At 36.7% G+C, this 27258-nt stretch overlaps 1 protein-coding gene across 11 annotated transcripts in view; it reads right to left on the bottom strand.

The window, feature by feature from the left end:
* The window catches only part of stxbp5l (syntaxin binding protein 5L), a 260757-nt gene that overhangs the window by 208449 nt on the left and 25050 nt on the right, over positions 1–27258 (bottom strand). For all 11 annotated transcript variants that reach the window (XM_088601568.1, XM_088601586.1, XM_088601596.1 and 8 more), the window contains exon 2: positions 24322–24419. In XM_088601568.1, the coding sequence (XP_088457694.1) occupies positions 24322–24419 (98 nt within the window). The remainder of the gene's footprint in view (positions 1–24321; positions 24420–27258) is intronic.

Raw genomic sequence — 27258 nt, forward strand, 5'->3', positions numbered from 1 at the left:
CTTGTCCTGCTGCTGACTTACTAAGTGGTCTATAATACTAAATTATATTCTGAAACAAAAGCCTCCATAGAGCTTCTACAGCTTTTACTTGAATAACCTAAGATCCCTGCTATTAAGACCATTAGTGACCTTTACCAATCTCTGAGACAGGTGTTAAGATCTTTAGAACAAAGAAATGTGACCACACTTGGTCAAATGATCAATTAATAGGTATCATGGGGATTGAAGTGACACATCCATTTATCCATCAAGAGTTTAAAAATACAGTACCAAATATCAAGAACCTTTCTTTTTCTGCTATGATTTTAGAAAAAGTCATACAGTATTTTCCAGCTAACCCCTTCTTTCCTTAACAGAAGCTATGTGTGGACTGTTTGATTGATAAAAAAAGAAAAGAAACATAGATACACTAGAACTACTTTCGAAACGATTGCAGTTTGTTCCTTTCTTGGTTTTCACAGTGTTAGCCACCAGTGAAAATTATTCCACATCTTAATAAATGCTATTTCATGCAACGTGAAGATATACAGTATAGTGTCCCCATCACTATACTGGGGAATTAGGACCCATACTGACAGCAGGGTGAGCGCTCCCTACTGATTCCACTAACACCTCTTCCAGTAGCAACCTTAGCTTTCCCAGAAGGACTCACATCCAGGTACTGGCCAGGTTCACACCTGCTTAGCTACAGTGCATTGCTAATTGTGAATTGCAGGGTGATATAGTTGCTGGCTTAATTTAAATGGAAAGTGTCTGACCTTATAGTAGTAGCAGGTTGTCCTGCAAAAGTCAAGTCCTGATTGCAATGACGTCAAGACGTTCATGAACAATTGCACAAAGATCTGTGGGAAATACTGTGCAGTATATTGATTATTGAAAGTGTTATGGGGAAAAAAGACCAGAAGCCCAAAACTGAAATTTTTAAAATTAGCTGTGGGTCATCACCAAAACATCTCAAGTCATTCTACATTACCCTGCCACAAAAGCAGAAAAGTAGTGTTCTAAAAAGAAAAACTAAAATAAAGCAGTTTGAGGTAGCAGGCAGATGCATTTCTGGTTTGCAACCAACTAGGAGATTGAATTTGAAGGCTACTTTAACTCTAGCTAACAGCTTGCTAGTAACATACTACAGAGAGAAGATGGTAGAACACAAACAAAGCAATGATGAAGAATTCACCACACCAGTGATCCCCAGCAACTGCACGGGCAGCAAACTAGAGTCAGCTATCCAACCAACAGAAGACATTCTACAGAAAATATAACAAATGGACAAGTCAAACATTATGTAAGGATTCTACAAAGGGATTGTACACAGGCTTTCAGACCAAAGGACTCAGAATTTATGATGATCCTGCTAATGTGTGGTGTTAGGGGTAGAGAAGGGGTCATAAAAATATCTGACTGCCACTCATGATAATCAAGGCCCTCCACTGATTCATACTTATTTTTACATGATTAACACATCTGTTTCTGGAGCACATACTGCACTGAGGACGATTGCATATGACTCATTGTATATGTATATTGTTATGACGCAGATAGTTCTTGTTGACAGCACATTTCAGAGCCAGGCAATGAATCCAACTGAGGAGCTCAGTGGTTTCCGAAGTCTGGGGGAGTGTGCCGAGGATGAGAAGGAAAAAATGGCTGACAGCAGGGGATCAGGAGACAGGGCTGGATTCAGGTTAAAACAATGCCATAGGAGGCGTCAGCAGGACAGGATTCAGGCAGGTTCTGGGTCTTTGGATGTTGGGTTTCAAGTCACTGGGACTGGGTTTTCTAAGTTATCAGGTTTACAGACGTCAGGTGTGTCAGATGTCAAGGTTGAGTGTGGCAGTAGTTCAGTAGCTCAAAAAGACAGAGCACCTCTCTTGTAGTGGTTTGGGTCTTATATAAGGAATCTGGTCAAATTAATTAGAAGATTGGGAAAGAGCTTATTAGAAGAAAGGGTGAATCAACAGGCAGCCCAGGCCTCATTCATGTGAATGCTGCATTTTCCTGTGGCAGCCATGGGCTGCTTCCAGTCTGAGCGTGACATACTCATGATAAGAGACTCAATGGATCTTGAACTTGGAGCTACTAAATACTTTACAGGTAGTTCTGGTGTGGAAAAGGGGAGAAAGGAAAATCACTTAAACCCAGTGCACGATATTGTGATCATGGCTAGTTTGAGCAGTGTTAAACACAGTGTCAAAAGCAGCAGTGCTGGAGAATGTAAAAAGCTGAAACATGGTCAAAATGTAATAAAGGAATCCCTGATCCTCTTAAGAGGGAATTAAATTCTTGTCTTGGAGACTTGTTAACCTCATGAAGATCCCTAAAGAATTCAAGAAGCTTGTATCAAGTCACACTCTTCAAAAAACCTTAAACAGGTCATAAAAAGAGAACATCTAAGTTAAAAAAAGGATAATTACAGGATAATGGTTGGGTGACTAAAATATATATCCCAGTTCTTTTAATGTTAAATAATTAATGTGAAATGGGGACAAGTGTATGGCTATGACTGTATGTAACTTTGCTTTTATCTGTACATTTTAGTTAGCATGGTGACTCATAGCAGTATCATTGTATTACTGGCTCTGTATACACAAGGTGTATTATTGTATGTTAATTGACAAAGTGAATAAATGAACTATATATTTATTTATTTTTCTTTGTCTTCTTTGCCTCTGTTTAATTAAGGGCCAGACATTTCCCCACCTGGAGCAGTACCTCTACATACCTTCTGTGTCAAAACATGGCAGTCTGTTGAATGAAAAGCATCTTGATAACAGCATGTTTCCTGGCTCTTTGTGATGACTACTGCCCACTGCTGATTTCATTAGGGTGGCGCAGACTTCAAAAAGATGATTGTGAGGACACAGAGATGCTGACACAGGAGGAGAGATTTCCTTGTACAGCCTCTGCAAACTTGAGACAGAACACATTCCTTTTTTGCTTTTCTTTTCTTAATACAAGTTTCTTTTGCTAAGGGACTTCAGTACAATATCTTGCTGAAAAAAAAACTTTTTTGCTGACTCATTTGAGGTGTTTGCCAAACACTCTTATGTCATCTGGGTAGGTCTGTCTTCCTTACAGATTTGGGTTGTTTCTATCTATATTGTGACTTTGTCAAGGTATTTATTGTTGAAATTGTATCAATGTAACTACAGTATGGTATGGTGTTTAATGTTATTGTAGTGCATATTTTATTTTAATAATGAAATATTAGTTTACATGAACTTAATGTTGCTTTTTCTGTAAAATGCTTTGTAAACACTTTTACTGTTAAATTAAATCTTACGGATTTGAATTCTGAATAATATATATTGACACCACATTTCTGAGCCAAATTGAAATCATATTCGTTAAGAAACCCCTAGAATATAAAATTAAGAGGTCCTAGTCCTCTATAATACTAGGTGGGCAGTCAAACTAAATTGTCCGCTTCTTTATTTAAGGCTATAGTTTAACTGATAACGGTTTTTAGCAGTTTTTCTTAGGGAAAAAGACCTAATTATGTTTGAAGTTATTTGAATGTGAGACAAAGTAAACAAACTGGCAAACAAATCAACCCTAATTTAACATTTTCCAGTATCAAAGGGTCATATAATATGAAATTGATATGATTTTGATATATTTATTATTGTTAGATGTGTTTGTAGTGGGGCTTTTCTTTTTATAAGCATAAAAAATGACACTGCTCAGCAGCAAACTGTTACAGTACATCCAGGCAAGCCTGAGCTTGCAATCCCAGGCCTCCATTGGCCAGTTGGCCGTTGGCCATGTTCACACATGGAGTCGAACACCTCCTGATGCCGTGAGTACATGATCGAGGCAGCTGTCCGTGCCACCTACCCCCACTTCCTGGGTTATCACCTCATCAGCACCAGATACTTAACCCCTGTCCTGTCCACAGCCAGACGCCCTGTCATTAAACTTCCTATTTGTATATGGAAGGGCTCCTTGCATAAACCAGCCTACCAGTAATACTTCCAGTACTCCACTTGAATCAGTCTGACTTCCCATTTCTGATTCTGAGACGGACGCTCTTTACCAGCTGGCTTCATGTCTGTCTCTTCATTGGTCCATGCCCACGGGCAGACTCCTCAGTAATTATCCTGACCTGCTTGGCTGTGCAGCTTCCCTGTTCCGATCTGCTTGACTGTGCTGCACATCTTCCCCATTCTGTTCTGCCCAGCTGTGCACACCTTTTCTGTTCTGTTGTGTTTGGCTGCACTGCACAGCTTCCCTGTTATAATCTGCCTAGCTTCACCTTGCCTTGCCTGTTCTGTCGGCCTTCTGTCTGCCTGCCCAGCTCATCTCCCATTCTGATAGTCAGCCCAGTGCATCCCCAGCTCTTGTTTGTCGGCTTGCCTTTGCCACAATCTAGTGAGTGGATTCCTCAGCCTGTCACACAGACGCGGCAACCTTTAGGTCAGTGCTACATTGTAACACAAACAAGAGCCATCAGCACAATGCATGGGTTGTGTTTTCCATGTCAAAGGCCATGGCACCAGTCATCTTGACACAAGGATTCAGGAAAAACTACTGGAACAGAAAGTGGAATGAAAGACCAGGAAACTAAAGACAGTCAAAAAGGAAAATATATGTCAAACAAAGCCAAAAGGCAAATCCAATGGAAAAGCAAAACAGAGGACTACTGTATGTAGTTATACCTAAATTCCAGTATTAAAAAACAAAAAAAGGCATTAGAACCTACAATATTAGCAGGCAATTGTGTATATTTGGAATTACACAAACATGGATAACTGAAAACAATCCATGGAGATAAATGCAAAATTAATTAATACATTCATTCCAGAGAGACAGGAAAGACAAAAAGCAGGGAGTTGCAGAATTCAGGCTCTTGATAGAGGTATTGAAAGTAATCTTTATGAATCTAATCAGACTTAGAAAAAAAGTCTACATTTATAGTGATAAGAGTGTGTTATGGACAACCTAATGCAGATATTAATTCTAATTCAAAATTTAAATATAAAACTAAGAATTTATCTGCAAAGGAAGAATTGGATTTTAACCTAGATTTGAACTTTGATCTGTAGCGCTCTCGGGTTCATGTGGGTGCCCTCGCCGCTGCCGCCTCAGGTCGGCCCCCACTGCTGGGGACTCGAACCTGGGCCTCTGGCATCACTCAACAGGGACCCAGCCAGTCCCGTCAGCCTGATGGCTGCGGTGCCTGCTATTTACAGGGAAGGGTGGTGACATCACTGCGCTGGTAAGCTGGCACAACCTCCCATGTCGGCCATATGCGTTACACATCTCATAAATGTGGAAAAACCAATGGAAATGACAGCAGCAGTGCCAGGAATGGTGGATAACTGTTAATTACTTATTTCTTATCCATTCTCTTATCCCAGTTTAACCAGAGCACATACAAGAATAAATTTATACATTGATTTTGTCTTTTCAAACAATTAAGAGTGAGGTACTAATTAAACACCAGGACCTGATCCCCAGGGGCAGATACAATATGGGGTGACAGGACGACGAGGGGTTAGACAGGTATTTATACCAAAACATTATAATAGTGAGTCCCAGAAATGAAAAGAAAACAAGCAAAACTAACTACCCTGCCATAACGGAAAAAGCTAATCTAACTAACTCCAGCCCGGAAAATAAAAGTGGCAGTGCCAAAGAAAGGTCTTCCGCAACCTAAACTCACTATTCTACCCTAAACTATCTCCCATAAATTACAATACAGGGACAATTACTAAACTGATTAACAGAAGGACAAATCATGGGAATGCGTAAGCCTTAACTGCCTAACGAAAGTCCACACTCACGTACACAATTAATGCACACTGCAGATAAGTGAGCAACAAAACTCAAACTCCACAAAAGTCCAAGAGACAGAAGCTCCGCTTGCAAATGGTTGTAAAAGTGAGAGACAAATGCACCATCAAGATGGAGGAAACTGGAATTTATTTTGAGATGAGAGGCGGGGTCAGCAGATCAACATCCAATAAAACAGGACGCGTCTTCTCCCCAGATTAATCCAATAAACCAACCAGAAAAAAACTAAAACTTGGCCAACCTAGGGCCGTGACAATGTTTAAAAAGATTCTGCTTGAAGTACAGAACAGATTTAAGAGGGAGCAAAACAATATCCCAAAAGCTCTTCAGTGTCAGCAATGAATCACATAACAGAGACCACAAGTGGAAACTCTATAGAACTGCATATAACAACTGAGAACAGCACTTCTTTACACAAAGGGTTGTGGGAGGGTGGAAAAAGCTACCCAGTTATGTTAATAAAGCCAAAACCCTGAAAATGGCTTTCTGAGAATCTTGAATATATTACCTACTAAGGCTAGAAGGGTCAAATGTTTTTAACATTTTGATGTTTTTAGACCAATGTCAGGTATTGAGTATACCAGTACATCTTGTATGAGAACAAGTAATAGGTTTATTCCATGCTGAAAAGAGAAGAAAGAAAACACGTTTTCTTTGTATTTAGTTCACGTTTAGTTCACGTTGTGTTTTCTTTCTTCTCTTTTCAGCATGGAATAAACCTACAGTATTACTTGTTTGTTTGCAGCCTACACATGCTGACACAGCTACCCTCCTGAACTACGTCTTGTATGTGCACATGAGCAGAGGTGATTAAAGAATTAAAAACCTAAATGAAGTCTTGAAAGGATGGGTCTCAGGTGGCAACTTTTAAACCTTTTCTGAATACATATGTATTGAAACCTGCTGGAGATGGATCTGTTACTGGCCAATGCAATATACGTTAAATCTGGAGACGGGCTTCTACATCTGGGAGTGGGATTGCAGGGCAACAAATAAAACCCCCTAGTGCACAACCTGTTAATCCAATTTTCAGATTATTGGACAAAATGTACTGATAAAGTAGAAAAGCAACATATTTATTGGTTTCACTTCAAACCCCAGTTTATGTGACTTAAAGTAATAAGCTTCAAAACGCCCTGCACCTGGTGCTGTCTCATATACAGTACAAAAACCTACAGCTCATGAAATCCAAGATTGCTCTTCACTGGGAACTTGTATCTGTTTCCTGCCTTGTTTAAGGCATGATAATGGCTAAGCCCTGTACAAGCTACAGTATGCTTTATTGGTTTCTGTGTTAGATGTAAGAAGAAAAAAGGACTGTTATTTTTTTGCACATATTGAAGGTCAGAGTGCTGGCAGCACTGCATTTCTTGATGAGAACTATCTCACAGAAATCTCCATGACTGATCTTGTAGAAGCTGGGAAGAGGAAATAATTGACAAGTTGCTATATGGTGCAACTTAATTGACCACAAGGTTGCTGCCTTTTTTCTGGGTGGCACTTACTGTACCTGACAGAACTTTTTTTGTATGACAGGTTTACATAAAGCACAGACTTTGGCATCTGTCTGCGTGCTCCCTGCACACGACTTGGGCCCTGTGCTGTTCTCTTGTGATAAAATACCTGAATATCCCTCCTGGAGACCCCCAACAATCACAGATTTGTCTATGATTTTCAAAACTTTACAGACATTCTGAAGCAAATGACTTTGAAAGTGACTTTAATTTCCCGGAGCATCTTACAATTGCTTTGAAAGAATAAATGTAAAAAATAGAATGGGCGTGGGGGATGGTGAAACAGAACACTCTCAATCCTTTGGGGTCTCTGTATAATGTATAATCCTTTGTGACATGTGGCAGCAATGCAGCTTAAAATTATCCATCAGTAAAAAAACGTTTTTTTCATTGAATAATAGATATGTGATACAGAAGCAGTGTTAGATTTTTGAAAAAATCGGTGCACAAATACCTTAATGACAAAATTGTACTTTTCCAAGCTCTACAAAATTGCTGTTCATTGTGGGTAATGTATTATTCTTTCAAACCGGCACCAGGGCTTAAAAATGTAGTTTATGGACCTCAGAGACTTATTACATTCCCATTATTCCATACACCCAAAGAAAGGCTCCACAGCTGAAAGGTTTTTAATTTCACTTTTCAGCATTGAATTACCCTCTCCTTTTCCTTTGCAGTTTGCATACTAACACAGCTCCCCACTCTGACTACTATTATTACTATTCCTTGTAATATTTCTTATATTACTACGACTAATAATGCAATATTATTTATACAGTAAGTGCTTTTTAGGAAACACAAGGTGCTATACAATAGCATACACATAATACTAAAATTAACCTAGTAGAGCAACACTAAATAATATGTTACACAATATGTTTTCTGCAAGAAAAGGTTTTTAAGCAAATTTTAAAATGCAGAATGCCACGGGGGTCCTTATGGATTTGGATAGTCAATTTCACAGATATGATGCTGCTGCCTGGTATCCATCCTTATTCATTATAATGTAGAAGACAAACCTGTCAAGTCTGGATGCCTACATTCAGGACTACAAGATAGATTCTGCTATTTGCTGTACAGATCTCTTTGCATTTGCATCCATTCGTTGACAAGCAACAGCAGATGGTTACTCACTACCAGATCCTACAGCACCTCCATGTTGGGCTAATCAAGGTTGACCATATTGCCAATAACTTTCAGGTTACACTTTGTGAGTTGGCATAGCATTTTCCACAGCTAATCGTGGAATCCCACAACCAATCAAGCCTTAATTCAGTGTTCCTCTGGAGCTCTGGATGTTTTGTACTGACAGCCTAGAATTTTGGAGCACTAGTACAGTAAAGTGTGCGAATAGATGGCTTAGTGATCTTTTAAAAGAAATATTCATACTACTGCATTTTCTGTTATTTTATACTGTATTTACATAGTTCTTTCTTCTACTTTTCAGTGCTGCCTCATACTGCATTCTGGTTTACCTTGGTTTCCACAAAATCACCATACTGTACACAATCAAAGTGCAGCAAAATGTATAAAGGAGCTTTAGATAAAAAGCATTGCTTTATTTAATCAATGGTCACTACAAGAAGGGAAGCAAGTTATGCTAATCCCCAGGCCTGGTGGTGCTTTATTTAAATGACTTTTTCAAAACCTGGAAGAAGCATAACAGGATTTCTTCCTGCTGATTCCCTCAGCAGGTTTATCCGTTTACAAAGCCAAACCTGGATTAAGTTTAAAAACACTTTCACTGTGCACAACAGGGTATTCCAGTCTCATCCACCCTGTCTGACCTTTTCCAGCTAATAATTAGCATTAATTACAAATAAATGCCAACTTTTGACCCCAGAAAAAGGTGAGTATTAAAACTGTTCTTGAATCAGGACTGAAACCGGAACAAGTACTGTATCTGGAATGTTAGCAAAAAAGTTGTTTTGCATAATTCCATCTTGTTAACCAAAACTCTAGCCATAATATTGGCAACAATTTTGGCATGTTAGTTTACGCATTCGATGATAAAGTTCAGATGGTGGAAGTTTAACATAACACTATGAAGATATACAGGTCCGGACCATTCCATGGTATACGGCATGTTGCATAAAAACCACAAATATATAAAGGCAATCACAGGCAAAAAGTGGATGGAAATCCCTGATCTTAGTATGAGAATCTTTAAGGACCATCAGGAATTACTGTACTGTCATGTACAGTAGATATGAAAAGATAGAACAAGCTAAAACAGAAAAATAATGAAGCAGTGGGTCCGAACTGTTTAGCTCCAGCAATGTTGTTTCTCTGCTTGGTAGAGGGTATACACAGTATGATTCAGGCATACTTTTATTTATTTAGGTGATGATACTACAGATGTACCAAATCAATATTATTGAGTGATTCATCTCCTCTAAACAGAAATATCAGTTTCTCAGTCTAAGGCAACCCTAGTTCACAAGCGAATCACAGTTTCATCACTGTAGATATCCTGGTGGTGATGGCAGGGTAAGAGAGAGGTGAATTTCAGCAGCAATGCTTCCATATTGCAGAGAAAATGGTTCAGAAAATCAATTACATCTTTAAGACTAGGGACTGTACATAATCTGGAAGGTTTTAACTAGGTTTTCTGAGCCCACTATCACATTAGCACTCTGTAAGAATAACACTTTTCCAATTGCATTGAAATGTATGTGATTGAAGAATTAAAGGTGAGAACAGGTCGTGATGCAGTATAGATACATAAGAAGGGAAAATTGGCAGATGAGCTATAAGGGTTTTGCATTTTACACATTTTTTTACAACATACAGCACACAAATATTGCAAAACTGAGTAATCATAAGCTCTATAAATGTAAACAGCTTCTCAATGGTTGCATTTGACTTAAAATATCATGGACATTTGAAACAACGAATGAGTTAATGTTTCAATCCTGCAAGAGTTACTGGCATCCTTTAAGTTTTGGAATTATGTTGAATATTTTTAAAATGCTTTTCAATTATGTGGGTATCAAGAATTAGGGCATGATGTACAGTACGTGCTTATTTTAGCTTTCTTCACAATGTTTTTTTAATTGATTATGCTAAAAGCACCTAAGGGAATTAAGCCTCTGTCATCATATTTATTTTCCTCTTTGACAAATATTCACTGCAGATTTCAGCTGTCTTGAAAGATGATGCCTTTTGCAAAAGTGCCAAAAATCAACATGAAGATGATGTTAAACAGACTTCACACCCCCCACACTACATCCATAGATTGTTAGATTAATTGCCTTTGTAATTAATTGTCCAACCACACTGTATTTATCTTACCAAGTTGGTGGATAATACTTACTATACAACTTCAACATAATGCAAATATTCAACTATAACTGATATCTCATTCATGTGCCGTTTGTTAAGAATTTATTTGACTGATGCCTTTATCCAAAGTAACTTTCATTTGCAGCCTTTTATACAGCAAAACATTGTATTTGTATTCTGTCAGTATTCTTCAGGCAGTCAGAATACACAGCAGTAACTCTGTAATCTGTGAAGTCAATGTCCGAGCTATATGGGTCAAATTTACTACAACCGAACTTCATTGTTAGGTTTTTTATAATGTAATTATGTTTAGCTTGACTGTGATTATGTTCTGATGCTTTAATTCCATCCATTTTTCTGATTGAATCTGACAGACATTCAATGGAATATACAGTATAGTATACATATATTTAAGAATAGCAGCACATTTTTTTAAATAGTATATTAAATGTATATTGATTATTGAAGTGATCATTTTTGAGGAAAATAACATCTGTGCCCATGTTGAGCTCTGTTTTGCACACTGAAGCCTTAAAGGGGAACTAATTTTACTGAATCTTAAGTTGCGAAGAAGCCTACTTCCCCATAAAGGAGTAAGAAAACACATGACCAGTTTATGAATATGTTTTGTCAAGGACTACTTACAATTTTAATTTTAGCAGTAATTTTTGACACTTCATGCATGGCAAGGTACAACATTAAACCTCACCTTTGCAGGGTCCTCCTCATAAAATGACCCAGCCTCAATGAAACAGTTGTTTTCCATGTTTTGAGGTGGCATTCTCTGTCATTTTGTGGACACATTCTGTGGACATGAAAAGTATCTCTCAAAATGCCTCTATTCTGTGACTGTGCCACCTGTAACAGAGTGGCAAATTAGGCAGAAGAGAAAGAACCTTTATCAAAGCAGCCTGACACCATCCATTTCATTGCTTTGATTTAATATTGCTGCAGCTTAGATGCTTCCTGCCGAGAGCCAATCTCTTTCCTTTTACCAAAGATAGAAACGGTAAACAATCTCAGTGTGTATCTCTCCATATAAAAAGCCCATCAAACGTTGAAACATCAAAGAGCCAAGGTCCATGCTCAGGTCTGGAGGCTGCTTACAAAATAACTGGCATTTGAAGGCATTTTAATCAGGTGAGCACTGTAGTAGGCAGACACTGTATATTCTAAAAGAGAAACATATCCACTGCCAGCGGTATTTTAAAGTTTTTCTTATCTTATATTTTAGCTCCTGAATAATTCAGCATACATAAACAGGATCCTGGATTTGAAAATAGTGCTTACATTCACTGACTAAACAAACTTTCAGATCAAGAGAAGTTGACTTACAGTATGACAACTGCCTACTATGGCTGCCTTTAAACACAATACTGTATACAAAATCACAACTCATTGGTGAATGGCATCAACAATACTTTTCAAAGCTTTTTTTTCTTATTGCTTGTTTAATTGAAAAACTAGAATCAGACGATTTTAACCCTGATATTTGATGTACCAGATTAACTCAAAACATATTTTCCACCCAAGATCTGCAGGTAACAAACCTGATATTTGATAGCAGCTTTTCTCTAAAACATCTTTCTTCTACAAATGCATCAGCAGGTGCTAGATTTGAAAACCGCAGCTGGGAGGAAGGTCAAAACCTTGATGTAATCTAGGCATTAGTCAGATTTCAAGATCTTTTACTAAGACACTAAGAAATGAAGCTCAACTCATTCATTACAGGTTAATATTCACTAAGAGCACCATGATCCATTCAGAATTCCATAACAAGTAAATTATCATATGTGCAGTTTAAAATTGTATCTATCATGCAGTGACACATTTTAGGAAGATTAGAATTTGAGACTGTGTTTGGAATTTCTGACATTGTTCTTAAATGGTTCAACTCTTAACTTACTCATGGTTGACATTTAGTTTCTTTTAGGGTTTTTAGATCTGAGGCTGGGTTTGTTAAGTCTGGTGTTCCCCAAGGTTCAATACTGGGACTCCTGCTATTCAGTATCTACATGTTCCTACTTGGTCGGATATTAAAATTACATGATCTACATAATCATTTCTATGCTGATGATACTCAAATCCATACAGTATGTCCAAATCCACTCAAATCCATATGTCCATACTAAACCTGACACTGAAGTACTGTAACTCTCATCTCTGCACTCTCTAATTGCATCTCTGATATACAGTAAAAACCAGGAAGACACTAAATTTCCTTCACTTAAACTGTGACAAGACTGAGACTGATTACCTACAGTGCATGGCACTGTGCTAGCATTTCAATCAAACCTGAAGAATTTTCAGGTGATATTCAACCCTGACTTGACTTTTGACTCTCATATGCAGAATGTTGTAAAAACCTCATTCTTTCATCTCAGAAACATTGCGTGTCTTATGGAGTTTTCAACTGTTGTTGGAACATATTTGTTTTTTCTAGAACTGATAACTGCAATGCCCTACTTGCTGGGGTATCTAAATTCACACTGTACAAACCCCAATATGCCCAGAATTCAGCAACCAGAATCCTGACCATGCAAGCAATCACATCACGCCAACCTACCAGTCTTTGTAATGGCTTCCTATCACATTCTGAGTTCACTTCAAAATTCTCATACTCACCTATGAGGCTTAACATGGCTTGGCACCTACTGTATCTGACTTATTATCTGTCTACTTCCAACCTCAAAGCCTCCTTTGTCCGACTCTGATCTTCCGTATATCCTTCAAGCTTGTTTACATTCTATGGGTGATAGGGCCTTCTCTTGCTTAGTTCCAAAGCTCTGGAATTCTATACTCAAGGATATCAGAGAGTCACCTACCCTGGGTGCATTTACAGTAACTCTAGACTCATAATCATTCTTTTCAGGCTTTTACTTAATTAGTCTCTGTGTCTTCTGCTGCACTTCTTATTGCTTGTTTTTTTTGTACTTATTTTCTAATTTGTTATCCCTATACCTGTTTATATACATACTGTAAAGTATATTGCGATGTTACTCTTAAAGACCCTATATAAAATATAGGTTATTGTTATTACTATTTCCAAATAGGTGATTCTCTAGATTAGTTCTAATTATTGTTTCCATAACTTTTTATTTAATAGATTTATTTCTTCCCCTTTTCATGGATAGGTGCAACATTAATCATTTCCAGTCAATGGATACAACCTCTTTCTCGTCTCTCAAGATGTCACTTTCTTGAGGGACTGCTGGTAGTCTCTTTTCAAATGGCCTAAGAGCACCTCTTCTTTACTTAAATACAATTGGTATGATACCATCATATCCAGGATATTTATTTACTATACATTAAGTGCTTCTAACACCTGTAACACATCTGCTTCTTGTATACTAATATCATTTGGTATCCAACTTTGTTTTTGCTTAGACTATGGAAGGCTGTTTGTTATTTATTTGGCAGATGCCTAGCTAAAATATTAATTTAATATATCATCCATTTCCCTTTAATCATTCTCCCATGTTTATCGCTGAGACACATCACTTCAACCTTTACTGCTGTTTTGCTGTTGCAATAGAAAAATAAACTAAAGTAGTTGTTTGATGTCCTTTATTTTATTGTGTTTTGATAATTATCATAAGCTTATTTGATACTGTTAACCTCATGAGGATATGAGTATGCACTGTACTGTGGTACATCAATCCTTCAATGATTCATAACTTGACTCACAACAGCTCATCATAAACTTTTCATTAATTAAACTCCTAATAGCAGCGATAAATCAAACCATTACTGTTATTTAGATACAGTATATAAAAGCAGTGCTGCATTTGCAATTCCCCAAGGGTTCAAGGGTTGAATTGTCACAGCACACTGCCTGAAATACGCATTGCTGCATCTTTAAATCTGAATAGTATTATAACATCTAATGGCATAAAGCCTGTTAATCAGTTTATTATCCCAGCAATGCACTTTTACTCATATATTTAATTGCTATTGTAATCAGATTGCCAAATTTAGAAGCTTTAAAAGCACATTTTTATAATCATATCAAAGGTATACAGTTGCGTAACTACAGTGAGTGAATGTACTGTATTTATAAAATAGTTTATAAAACTGATAAGGTAAAACTGCAATACAGAACCTGTGTTTATATAGCACACATATCGTGGATTTCATAATTGTGGAAATTAAATCATCACCCATTACAACAGTATGGAATTTTGTCGTCAATTACTTTGTAAGTAATTATAGCAATTGTAAAGGTCATCATGGTGTAACACACCATGTGACTTGTGCTTTGTGAATCACCCAAGCAAAATAGTTTCAGTCAGAATGTATGGGACATAATTTCCCCAAAAAGAGAGTCTTATAAACGTAGTAGAGGACATATGGATAACTGGGCAAGTAGTGCTGTGCCATAGGGATACCATGAGATACAGTATCACCCCTGGTGTGATGTCATGAAGCAGGAAGTTGAAACAAATGACTAAAATCCCATGGTAGAATCCATGCTAATGTAGAATTATTCTGGCAAGGTAAAAACATCATTGGATATATATAACAAGAATAGAATGAAAATTGTTATGATATTTTCACATACAAAATGCATATAAACTACTGACCAAGGAGCAGCATATTTTACAGGAAATGTGTGAAAAGTCCTAGATGTGTGTTGCCTCATCTACTGTAAATATGGGGTGGTTTTGTCTGTCAGTGTTGTTACTGTAGGTTATGTACATACTGTATATTGAAGCTGAAGAAAATATTATATTATATTACACTGTGCTATGTTAGGTTACAACAAGACAGAAATAAAGAGTTAAATATTTGACATCAAGATGTTGCCAATTGCACACATCAGCAGATCATGAAATCCCAACAGAGAGTATAATTTTTCATCTAGCAAAATTAGGGATACCCCTAAACTCCAATTCAAAAGGTCCACGCCAAGGCAAAGTAGAAACCATACAGGATTAGCTGATTAGGGGGAAAAAAATCTATGGATCAAGACAAGTTATGAGTCCTTGTATTCAAATCAGACAACTCATTCCACCATTTTATCTTGCTGTTGCTGGAAGGACTTATGTAAAAAAATAGGACAAAATGGCAAACAGTGACAAAAATACGCATTCTAAAAAATAATTCCAATTGACAAATAAGCAAATAACCTTAGTATATAGTTCCAAAAGCTGTTTAAAATGGACAATATTTAATGCCATATCTGAGCTCTTGTATATGAAATATCCGAGACAGTGCTCTTTTTTTAAAATGAGGTTAAACATATATACACAGAGTACACATACTGTATATTATATATAATATACAGTATGCATATTATATACATATACATATTATATACATATAAACAGACATATGTACATGTTTATATGCGTAATGTACATAAATATAAACACATAGCATATCATAATTATTGCAGTAAGTGAGGAAACACTGTTTTCTCTGAAAGTGCACTGCAGGTTATAACTGACACTTACAGTATTCACTATTGCTAGAAACAGATGCCATACTAATTTAGGGAGGGAACAAATGTAAAAAATCACAGAGCATTATTAGGATATTAGCTGGAAGGGAAACAGGAGCTGCAGTGAACCCTGTGCGTGATGTGATTGCTAATGGCCGGTACACAGTGCGAGTGAGAAAGAGAGAGAGAGAAACAGGAGACAAGGCAGGGCTGCATCACTCCACCCTGTACACTGCAGATACAAGTCTAATTAAATCACATCAGCACCCTATTGGAAAGGACATTTGGCACAGAGCTCCGAAATTCACAGAAAGTACAAAAGTTACTGAAAAAATAAAAGCTTAATGTCACATCCTGATTTCCTGTCAATACAATTCTGTTTTTCTTACCGCCTTCCATTCCATCACTTCAGATAAATAACACTCCTGATTGGAAACTAAACGGTTCTTTTGTCTTTCTCATGTTTGTTTTGCCATTTCCTGTATTTTTGTCTCACTTTCTAAGTAGCAACAATTCAATTCAGGTCTCCTGAGGATCTGTCACAGCATATCTCAGTTACAGTTTACTCATGCCAACAGTCCAGTTTGCCAGAGAACAGCTGAGGTCCCTTTTAGACAAAACGTATTACTGTCAAGTAAATTGACAATGTATTCTTAGATCTTTCGGGTACTGTGGCGGCAATGGCGCAATGCCTTATCATGTGTGACTGGCTGTCATTGAAAATGTCCAGATCTCAGTAGGGAATGTGGTGTGATGACTACGTACCTTGCTAAAATGTCCGACTGTTGTTTATGGCATTTGAAGGCATTCAAATTGGAATTCAGGGCTGCCAATTGGCAGTTTACTCTCCACCCATCATATTGTTCCTGAATATTGCAAGTGCTGTTTCAGTTCAACTGCAAAGTCGATTTTTCTAATTAATTCAAATTCAATATGTTTATCGTACTAGTTCACCATACTACAGAAAAACATTGCTGCACGTTTAACAATCTGGGGAAAAGCAACCAGTTACATTCTAGGGCATAAGGGAATGTCCTACACTGACAATCTGAAAGAACTGAACCTTTTCGATCTTGGACAAAGAAAACTACAAGGAGACCTGCCTAAAGTATTCCAAATGTCCACATTGATCAAGTTAACCCAAAGCACTTCTTTAAAAAATCAGCCTAATTAGATAACATGGCCATTAGCAAACACATGTTCTAGACAGGCCAAATTGCCTCCTTCATTTTGTAACTCTTATATTCTTATGGTGCAAATTCTGGTAAAGGTATGTTGCATATTTTTTTAAATTGTAACTGTACTTGTTACTTTTGCAATTCATTAGTCTCTGCTCCTTCATTACAGTGTTGCACCACAACACTGATCTGTTTACAATGTGAACCTTAATCTCCAAGATTCTCTGCAGACGGCACATATTTCTTAACAAAAAACCTCACGTTTGATAATCACTTAGTAAGGTTAACATCAAATAGGTTTCATTCTGGAGTTGCACAGGCAAAAGTATGCGAATGAAAAAAAATCTTTCAATCGTCTCTAATTGCTTCTTGTTTTCTTTATTGAGGATATGGTGTGGCCAGCAGGGGTTTCACATTTATGAATTGCTTGCAGATCATTTCTGGAGAATTGGGTCTATGACAGAATCTGTTCAGTGCCACAGTAAAAAAAAAATGTAGTGAAGCTGTTGTGATTAGTTTGCATGTTGTGTTTAGAAAGCATTCAAAATTGTGTTCAAGAAGTAAAAGAACTGCCAGCATTTTACTGTTTTTAGGTCCTGCTCACTCTATTAAATATGTGTGATATTCAATTCATGTTTCTGTGAATACTGCTGTTGGCTATAGTCATTAACCGTAGCACAATTTTGAAAAGAGTGCTACGCAGTGAATAAAGGACATTATAACACATATTAATGTCATAACATCAGTAATCTTTTGGCAGCTAGTTGGCTTTTCCTTTACACATTCTGGCCACCTTCCTTTAGAGGGTTTATTTTTTTCCATCTGAGCTTGTAACATGTAAATAAATCTAAGGAGAAACTGCTATATGGAATTATGTTAAATATACAGAGCATAAGATGCTGATCAGACATTGAGTGAAAAACAAATTACAGGCAAACAACTATAAAATTCTCCAATATCTTATTACAAAGTAAAATAATACATAATCTCAACTGTAGGTTTCTGAATTTTACATTGATTTAGCAGAATCTAAATTCTAAAACCTAAGGAATTTAAATTCACACAAACTATCACCATAATTCCACTGCATGCAGGGAATGAATGGATGTCATTAAAATGCAAGCCTCTGCAAAAAAAAAAGTAGATTCAGTAAGCCAAAACATTGCAGATCGATTCTTTAATTTCTTTGTCAAAAATGTGATTTAAAAGATGAATTATAATTAGTTCATAACAAGTTCATTATATTTACTCTGTGCTGTCAGACCTGGTCACATCTCCATCATTGGAAGGAGCTGACTGACTTCTTCTCAAGATGAACACCTGTATATGATACTAATGTGATGATAATAATGGTGCAATAATGGTTGATGCAAACAGAAACACCAGTATGAGGATTTTTGGGGTATTATTATTAGCTGTTGCTGGAAGTTCCTGACATGTCTCTTGTGCCACATGTGAATTAGATAGAAAAGAAAATATCTCCAGAAGTAACACTAGGTGGCAACCTCCATTTGAATACATACTGGATGCCAAAAGGTTGGTTTTGACAAAATAACAGACATCCATGACTTGTGAAGACTATACATAGATTGTGTATATTCCCTAGTCAACCTTGTGCTGGGGAGTAATGTGTGATTTGGCTTTACCATAGGTACAGAACAACATTAGCCATGCTTTACAAAAATCAGACTAGTGGCAGATTGTGTCTTCTGCACTTGATTTCTCATATACTGTAGGTACCAAAGGCTCTTGTTCAGTAATCATACTATCAGAGTAAAAAGCAAATAAATGACTATGAAAAATGAGATGATTTTTATGTTTGGGTGTAATGCATTAAAATGTCCATGTTTCCAATTTATCAGCCAATAGCAATTAATAGCTAGTGAGTTCCCCCACTGCAAGAGTAAGTCAGAAAACATTTTGGCTTTTTGCTTCTTAATCTCAGCACTGTTTCCTAAATGAACTGTTTGAGAGCTGTCTCTGTCATATAAATTATATTTTAAAGATACAGTTTGCAACCGAGGAACATCTTCTACCAGTGCACTTTATATTGGGAGTTCATTTTCATTCTTTAATTAATGATGGATATAAATGCAAACATACGCTAGGATTTTAAGTCAATCAAAATCTCCAGTATTCAGAGTGTATGTGTTAGTTTGGACCTGTTTTTATAACTGACTTAGTGCTTGAGGCTCAAGGCACATAAGAACTGCTGCACTGGCATTTGAAAGCCATCTGCCACAGTAAGATGTAAAACAACTTGAGAAACTGTGTAACAGTTTCTGTTTATCAAAAAAGACTTCCTTGTGTTATCTGAAATTAAAACTAAGCCTTTTTTCTGAAGGCTATACATCTCCGCCTGCCAAATTAATGAACAATGGCTTGATCATAATCAGCATCTGTAAAATAGAGTAAGCTGTGACTCATTATTTTCTAACTTACCTTTGTGTTGTACTCCTTTAAGGAAGAATGTTTGCAATACCAAATTTGTGTTAACATGTTTTGACTTAAGAGGCCCAAGGCTTTACTATCATTCACAAACCAGGCACTGACACCTCGTGGTTATTTGGCTACAACCCTATACTTTCAGAGCAGGGTACGATGAAGTAATGGTCTCATTGTTTTGCAACACTGATTTTGTTTCCTAGCACACACCAATGTAACGTACATACTATTCATCCTAGTTATCCAATGTCACACCAGCATAAAGTCACAAAAATGAGGACAACAAGCACACCCCCCCGAAAGCCATTCACTTCTAACAGTGCTGTGAGCCTCCAGTGCAAAAAGAAGAGCTCTTATGTTTGCAGGAGAACTGATGAAGTCCAGTCTATAGATTCTCATGAAAATAAAAGCTTCAAGTTGCTCATCACCAAGGAAATTCTCATAATAAAATGTCTTGGATTCCATGCCAAAATGCCAAAACTCTAACAGGAAGCATCTCGAACTCAAAGGTCTCTGAACAGTGGAAAAAAGTGAAGGTATGAGGGAAACCTAGGATTCACCTTCCAATGTCACTATAGTCAACCTATGTGATGCTTGTTAGCTCACATGCAACCCCCTGGGGGTTCAGTTGGCTAGAGGCACAGTGTGGATTCACATCAGAGATCCAAGTTGCAGGTCATCTCCTACAGTCTGAGCCCAGGCTTTTACTAGTTGAATTACTGAGGAGTCTATGTTTTAATACAGAATCCCACTCATGTCCTTCCCTTTAAAACTTGAAACATTTAATGTTTAATTCTCTCTAGCAAAACAGAAAAAAAACTCTATGCAACTATACTGAAGATGTTATAGGGAATTGGAGATACAGCATTCTTCAAAATACAGTTGTCTCTGCAATCACAGAAGTGCCATCTTAAATTACACTAAGTGCTGGGTATATCATATTAATATTTATAGTCACTTACTTCGGAAATGTATTTTAACTAAAAACCTATTCACTCTGTAATTGCAATATCAAATAGCGCTAGGACTTCTTAAGCAGACTTGTATTGCTAATCTCTGTTCTATGCCACAATTAATTCAATGCCTGCTGTTTTATATAGGTACATTACAGGAGAGATTAATGGCAGCTTTGTGTCTGAATTCTGCCTTTTCTTCTCATGAATATGAAATTATTCTTTTTATCATATCGAGGTTGACAGTCGACTGTATGACTGGCCAGTCAAAAACAGCAGAATGTTTAATTTACTGTAGGAGTCAATAATGCATTGTTTTATGTTGTACTAAACAGCTGTAAAAATGCTGATTAGTTTGCATTACTTAAGGAAGTAATAAAATATAAAGGTTTTATAGATTTATAAGACATTATGCACTAGTTTTATCCACACTCTACTTTGATTAATATTAATTAAGCAATAACATATACCTTTCATTATAAATTCAAAACTTAATATATAAACTCTATAGGTAATCTGAATAGATGGGATTCAGAATTATATTAGTTGCCAGAACTTCAAGTAACTGCAGGTATTTAAAACAAAACCAATCTTAAATCTTAGAGATAAAAAACTATTTTCATGAGTCCTTAGCTCTATGGATAGGTTCAAAAACTGAATAAAACATTGCACATTTTACAGGATATTGTATTTGTGGAGATTAATAATTTATCCCTTTATTTAGAAGCTTGTTTCAGAAGAATACCAATGCTTTTTTCCTGATATTGAAATTGTACTTTAATATGTGTTACAGCAGAGATGTAAAAATAAACAGAAGTTCTGAAAAGAAAAAACACCACTGGTTCCAGTCATCTGGTAATAATTTCAAGGAATTCTGTAACTGCTGTTTTGTTGTCTTGGAGATGCAGAAATAATATTCCGTCATTTGTTCTAAAAAGAACCCACCTGTTACCAACCTGGAGGTCATCCTCCAGTTTCATTGGTGTCCCAGTGGGACCATCAATGGGACACCAGTCCTTCATGGCATACACACAGGCACAAGGGCTTAATTTAGAGTTAACATAGCCAGAATGTCTCTGGGAGCTTGGAGGTATAAAAGACTTAGCACAAACCCGCGAAAACACAGGAAAAACATGCAAAAGCCACACAAAATATGCTACAGTGTGCAATCAAACCCAGGACCCAAGAGCAGTGATAACTACCACTCCATTATGCTATTTTACAATCAGATCTAAGAACTTATTCTATTGATACTTTGTGTTTCAAGCTAGAACCTTGAGATTTCTTAAGGTCTCTTAAGGTATTTGTAGTCAAGAATGTTGAATCTGTTGATGATAATAGCTCGCACACTAAGAGATTATGAAAACTTGTGTTATACATGACTACATATGGTTATAACTGGATCAGAAACAACCATGTGCAGTATTTTTATTTTTTTTACTGTCCACATCCAGTGTTTAAAAGAGTGTTTAAACTTGGATACTACTATGTTAGACATGTGCTGCAGTTGCTTTCAGGATGCCAGCTTCATTTCAATGCCACAGGGAAATGGTCTCAAGATATGACATCACCCACTGCAGCTACGCAAACATCCACTAAAGTCTTTTCCTTTGCATCAAGACTTGGATCAATGCATGTCTGCAGTAGTTCCGAATGACTTTAAACAGAAAACAAGAGATTCATTACTTCAACAATTTCAGGAATACAGAGTGATGCATCAGACTATATCCTTCATTATGTCACTAACTGTTCCTTTAACACAGAGTATTTCTATTGTCGGTGCTGTTTTTTGATTTCTAACACAAGTGAACATTAATAACAAGAAATGTTATGTACTTGATAACATGAACAATTTCATGCATGTTCTGGATTACAGCCACCTGGATCTGGTGGTTAAGATTTAAAAACACAAAAGATCCTGTTACAGCATCACAATACCCTCACAATTAAACCGTCATATACTGTACATCAGCAGTTGTTTCAGTTGACAGAATTTTACTTTCTGTGAGATATAAAATGAGCCTAAGGGCATGAAGTCATATTTTTTATTCCTGTCTATTTAGTTAGTAAAACTAAAGATGTGTCATATTACATCTGAGTTCACTCTATCTAAAATGTTACACAGTGTTATATATAATGTCATATGTTTCATATTTTATATATCTGAGTATTTAGTACCAGCACTTTCCAATAAATATCATTAGTGCAGAGGTACAGTAAATGTGTAACAGCAGAAGAATAATATCGTATTTATCAAATTAATTTAATGTAATGAAAAAATCAAAAAGGCAATTGAAATAAGAAAAAAGATTAATATCAATTTAATTTGTTTACAGTATGTAAGAGAAAAACGTTTAGCCTTTAAAAATGAATGTTTAGACATCAATAAATGACCTATTGTTAGAGGGCAGTAGGTTCAGACAAGATGGAAGATTTTGTCTGAAAACACATTGCCCAGACATTAATGGGATATGAAAGTTTTTAAAAGTCTTAGAGAGACTCCTTTTGGGTAAAACTATGTTGATTATAGCTTTGGAAGAAACATTGATGTGTAAAGCTCAGCTGCATAGGAAAAATAAGTAAATTATGAGTTTAAAAAAGAGTTAGGTTTTTGTTTTGTGTGTTGTTTTAGAGCCTATACAGTATCCTCGCTGTAAAGAGAGCACAATTTCTCACAGTTCACAGTACAACTGTTTGTCTATTTACCTACCACCTGCCTATTAAAAGATCACATTATAGCAACCTGCCCTTGGGCATACTGTACTAGTATTTCCATTCCATAGAAAAAAAAACATGAACAAAATATAGAATCAGTCTGATCCATTTACTTAGATGAAAATGTGCATAACTGGTCCCAAATGTACTTTGAAATAAACTTTATTTTGGTATTGGATCTTGGTGTTGGATGCATCTTCATAGAAATGGAATCATAAAATCTAAAACTTCTGCATTTAAAGTTTTGAAACATATTGAAAAAGTATGAAGAGCAGTAAGTCTGGTATTATGACGATGACAAACTGCAGAAAGAGAGAAGCAGTGGACTGGTGTGAATATCCATTGAAAACATTTTCCAATTGGTTGGAATGGGGAAGAGTGAGGTACATATGTTGCATATTTGAACATTAAAAAACATTTGCAAGACACATGACAACCACATTGAAATTTTACCAGGTCAATAAAAATCAGATTATTGCCTAATTTAAAATCATATAGAAGCTTAATATTGTTCGGTGCTGCACGTCCTGCATTTCACTAAACAGCTTTCAAAGCACTCACTTCAGAGACCTGCTAAGTGAGAGTACTGAACCACTTGTCCTGTGTTCTGAAATCCCCCAGCTGAGAATGTGAAATTGCTCGCTTATCCACCATGAGTTCGTTAAAATTCAGAACATTTTTCCCAAGACACATCCCACAATACCAAAGTAGCACACACCCCTTGAGCTAAAGAAAAGCTAAGCTAACTGAAAGGAGGAGGTTTTCCCATTGGGAACTGTGCCTTGTCATGCATGTTTATAAATATAAAAGTAACAACAATATTTGGTTAATATATTTATAGTTATTATCTGCAACCCTCATAAGTATAAACTATTGATCCACACCTCCAGAAAATTAGAACATCTTACCTTTTAGATGATTCCAAAAATTATGACAGAGATCATGCAGAATACTCTCTTACTAGCAGGTTCCTTAAAAAATGAAAAGGATACATTCGGACGCCTCCTGTTCTTGTCCCGATGGCCAGGATTTTTTGTACAGGGTCAAAAGCCAATGCAGTGGGTTGGTATGGAAAGCCATGGCGCACCGTCTGAAATAATAACAACAATAACAATAATTAAAGTTTATATTTTCCATTTTATTTCTGGGAATACACACTTAATAAACAGCAAATCACATGTCATTAACTGGCTGAGTCCGAGAGTCTAAGATCCCCACCCACACTCACTAAAAGGGAGGTAGTGATAGTGGGAGACAGTGTTGTGCTCATGAGTAAAAGGGAGTCTCATCAGAATCAGAATCACTTTTATTCGACAGTCCGTGTCAGGTACAGGAATTTTCCTTGGCACATTTAGAACCTGCTCAACACAAAAATCACACAGGTGCAAAAGGAGCATTAACATTACTGCCATAACAAAAGCTGGGGAGACACAAAACACAGTCACAGTACAGTATGTGCTCACAGTACAGTACAGATGTGCGGAATATGTAGACATTGTAGTATATATACTGTAAGACACAAGGTCGTATGGTACATTGCTGCTACAGTTGGGGTAGATCAATGTAGGTCCATGAAGGAATACATAACATAAGAGAAGGCAGAATGCTGACTCTCAAAGATAGATTTTAAGGATTTTAGCTTGGAAAGTAGAGGAATGTTTATAGTAAACTTATCAGGAATTCCCCAGATGCAATGTGCATTCCAGGAGTGTAAGGGGGAATATGAAGGTTTAACACATGGATGATAAATTGGTACAGAGATGAGGGGTTAGAGTTATGGAATAGCAGGGGTCCGTATAGAACACATGAAACTTGTACTATCAGGACACGTTGCACCTTAACCAATATTGGGGAAGCATAATTACAGAGTAGTAGAGAAGAACTTGAACTGGTGTGCAAAGAGCTAGCAGGGGGCCAATTCTAGTGGGAAAAGAATACTGTAGATAGTCCTAAAATAACACCCCTGTTCTACCTATTGGACACCACTTATCTCTTCTAGAGGAGGTGGAGAAGCAATAAAAGGCAAACAATGTTTAGCTATATAGTTAAAAGGCACATTTAAATACTATTAAGACCTCATTAAAGACCTTATTGTGTACAATTCAGGTCATCATGTTATAGAAAAGATACTGATGTGCTGGGATTAGTTCAGAGAAAAGCAACAAGATACATGCTGGGGCTTAAGGGAATGTCCTACATTGACAGGCTTAAGGAACAAAACCTTTTAAGTCCTGACCAGGAGACCTGATACAAGTATTCAAAATCCTCATAGTCATCTCAAGGATTTCTTTACATTCAACAATGGAACATGAAGCTGGGTACACAAGTGTAAATATGAAAGTGCAGTTAAAATCAAGAATGATTTTGTTCTTGTTTTGTATTTGTTATGCACACTTATGGTTCTGTGGCAACGGTGTAGGAATTGACAGGCTGGAGACAACTTTACAGGCTCAATGACAGTTTTATTGCCCCTTTTCATTACAGGGGTGTGTGCTAATCATGGAGGGAGGGAGAGAAAGGACAGGCATTTGCTGGATGCACAAGAGGGATTCATGTTGTTTGATTTAGCCATTTAAAAGGTTGTGATTAAGGTTGTTTGTTTTAGTTATGTTGTTTTAATTAACTTAAAGACAATGCATCAGTACTTTAATTATCATATGAGGGAGGGTTGCTTATGTGTTATATAAATTTATATTTTAGGATTAATTTAAACATAGCTAGGGAGGCAAATGGTAAAGTGTAGAAAGTTAATGGAAATTTAATATGGGTATAGGAGTGAGACCATGTATCAAAAATAACCTTCAAGCTACTGAACTGAAGTAAAAGGGTATAGGTACTTTAGAATATATACTGTATACTCAAACTGCAACATAAGGGCTTTAAAAGAGGTGTAGCTACAGATCACCTTGTACAGACAGGGGCACTGTAATTGTAAGTTACGAATAATAAGAAAGCATGAAACAAATGTGGTTATTTTTACTAGGGGGTGTCAACTTTTCATTCATAGCTAAGACTTTCGGATTAATAAAAGTGTCAGCAGAGGCTGAAAACTGATATGGTTTATTTATTTAACGATTGCTTCTTAACCCAGTTTGTATAGTTATTGATCAGGGAAGACAAATATAAAAAATGCAGAATGATGCATCTTTATGTTTAGGGATATCAAAGTTGAAGACAATGGGAATTCAAAGTGCTTTTGTGTAGTACTGTATATAGACACTTCCATACTGTATGCCATCTTGAAAAACTGTCTAGTACCCAGTAATGCTGAAAGCTTTGAAACTATTATGGAGTTAATAATTAGTTCAATCTTTACAAGAATAAAAGAAGCTTTCTCTAAGTATCTTCCATTCTAGTCCCATACTCTTTCTAGTCTAAGAGTTTCCAACATTGTTCCAGCAAATCAAGAGAATTCATTCTGGTCCTTGAATCCTGAAGGGTATTGAAATATTGGTTCCATGTTATTTTGACCAATACCTTGAAGATGACCAGTAAGACCTGATAGCTCGGATCCCTCCAGGACCAGGGTCAGTGCTCTAGTGGAGGTGAGGCCCAAAATAGGATACCTGGCTGATCGACCAAGAACTAACAACACAATACATTCTCATGCTATCAATCACCCTCCCCAAAATCCACATGCTCCAGTTCCACTTCACTTCTTATAACTCTTCTTCAACTCTTCTTTCTGTTTTATTTAAAGAATCCTACAGAATCCTGTACTCCTGTAAAATGTCCTATTCATTGTTTACCTAATGCTTTAGCGGTTGCAAATAATGCAAAAAAGTTAACTTTATTCTCTCACACAAAGTAGAACCAACTAATGGTGAAGCAAAATCCATTGAAAGGAGCAAAATCCTCTTTAGCAAAAATCATTAAGGCTTCAATCTACCTGTCCACAGAAACTTGAAGGTTCACCTTGCATCTATCTA

Source organism: Lepisosteus platostomus, chromosome 2 (genome assembly GCF_059453375.1).
Source record: "Lepisosteus platostomus isolate fLepPlt1 chromosome 2, fLepPlt1.hap1, whole genome shotgun sequence".
Lineage (NCBI taxonomy): Eukaryota > Metazoa > Chordata > Actinopteri > Semionotiformes > Lepisosteidae > Lepisosteus > Lepisosteus platostomus.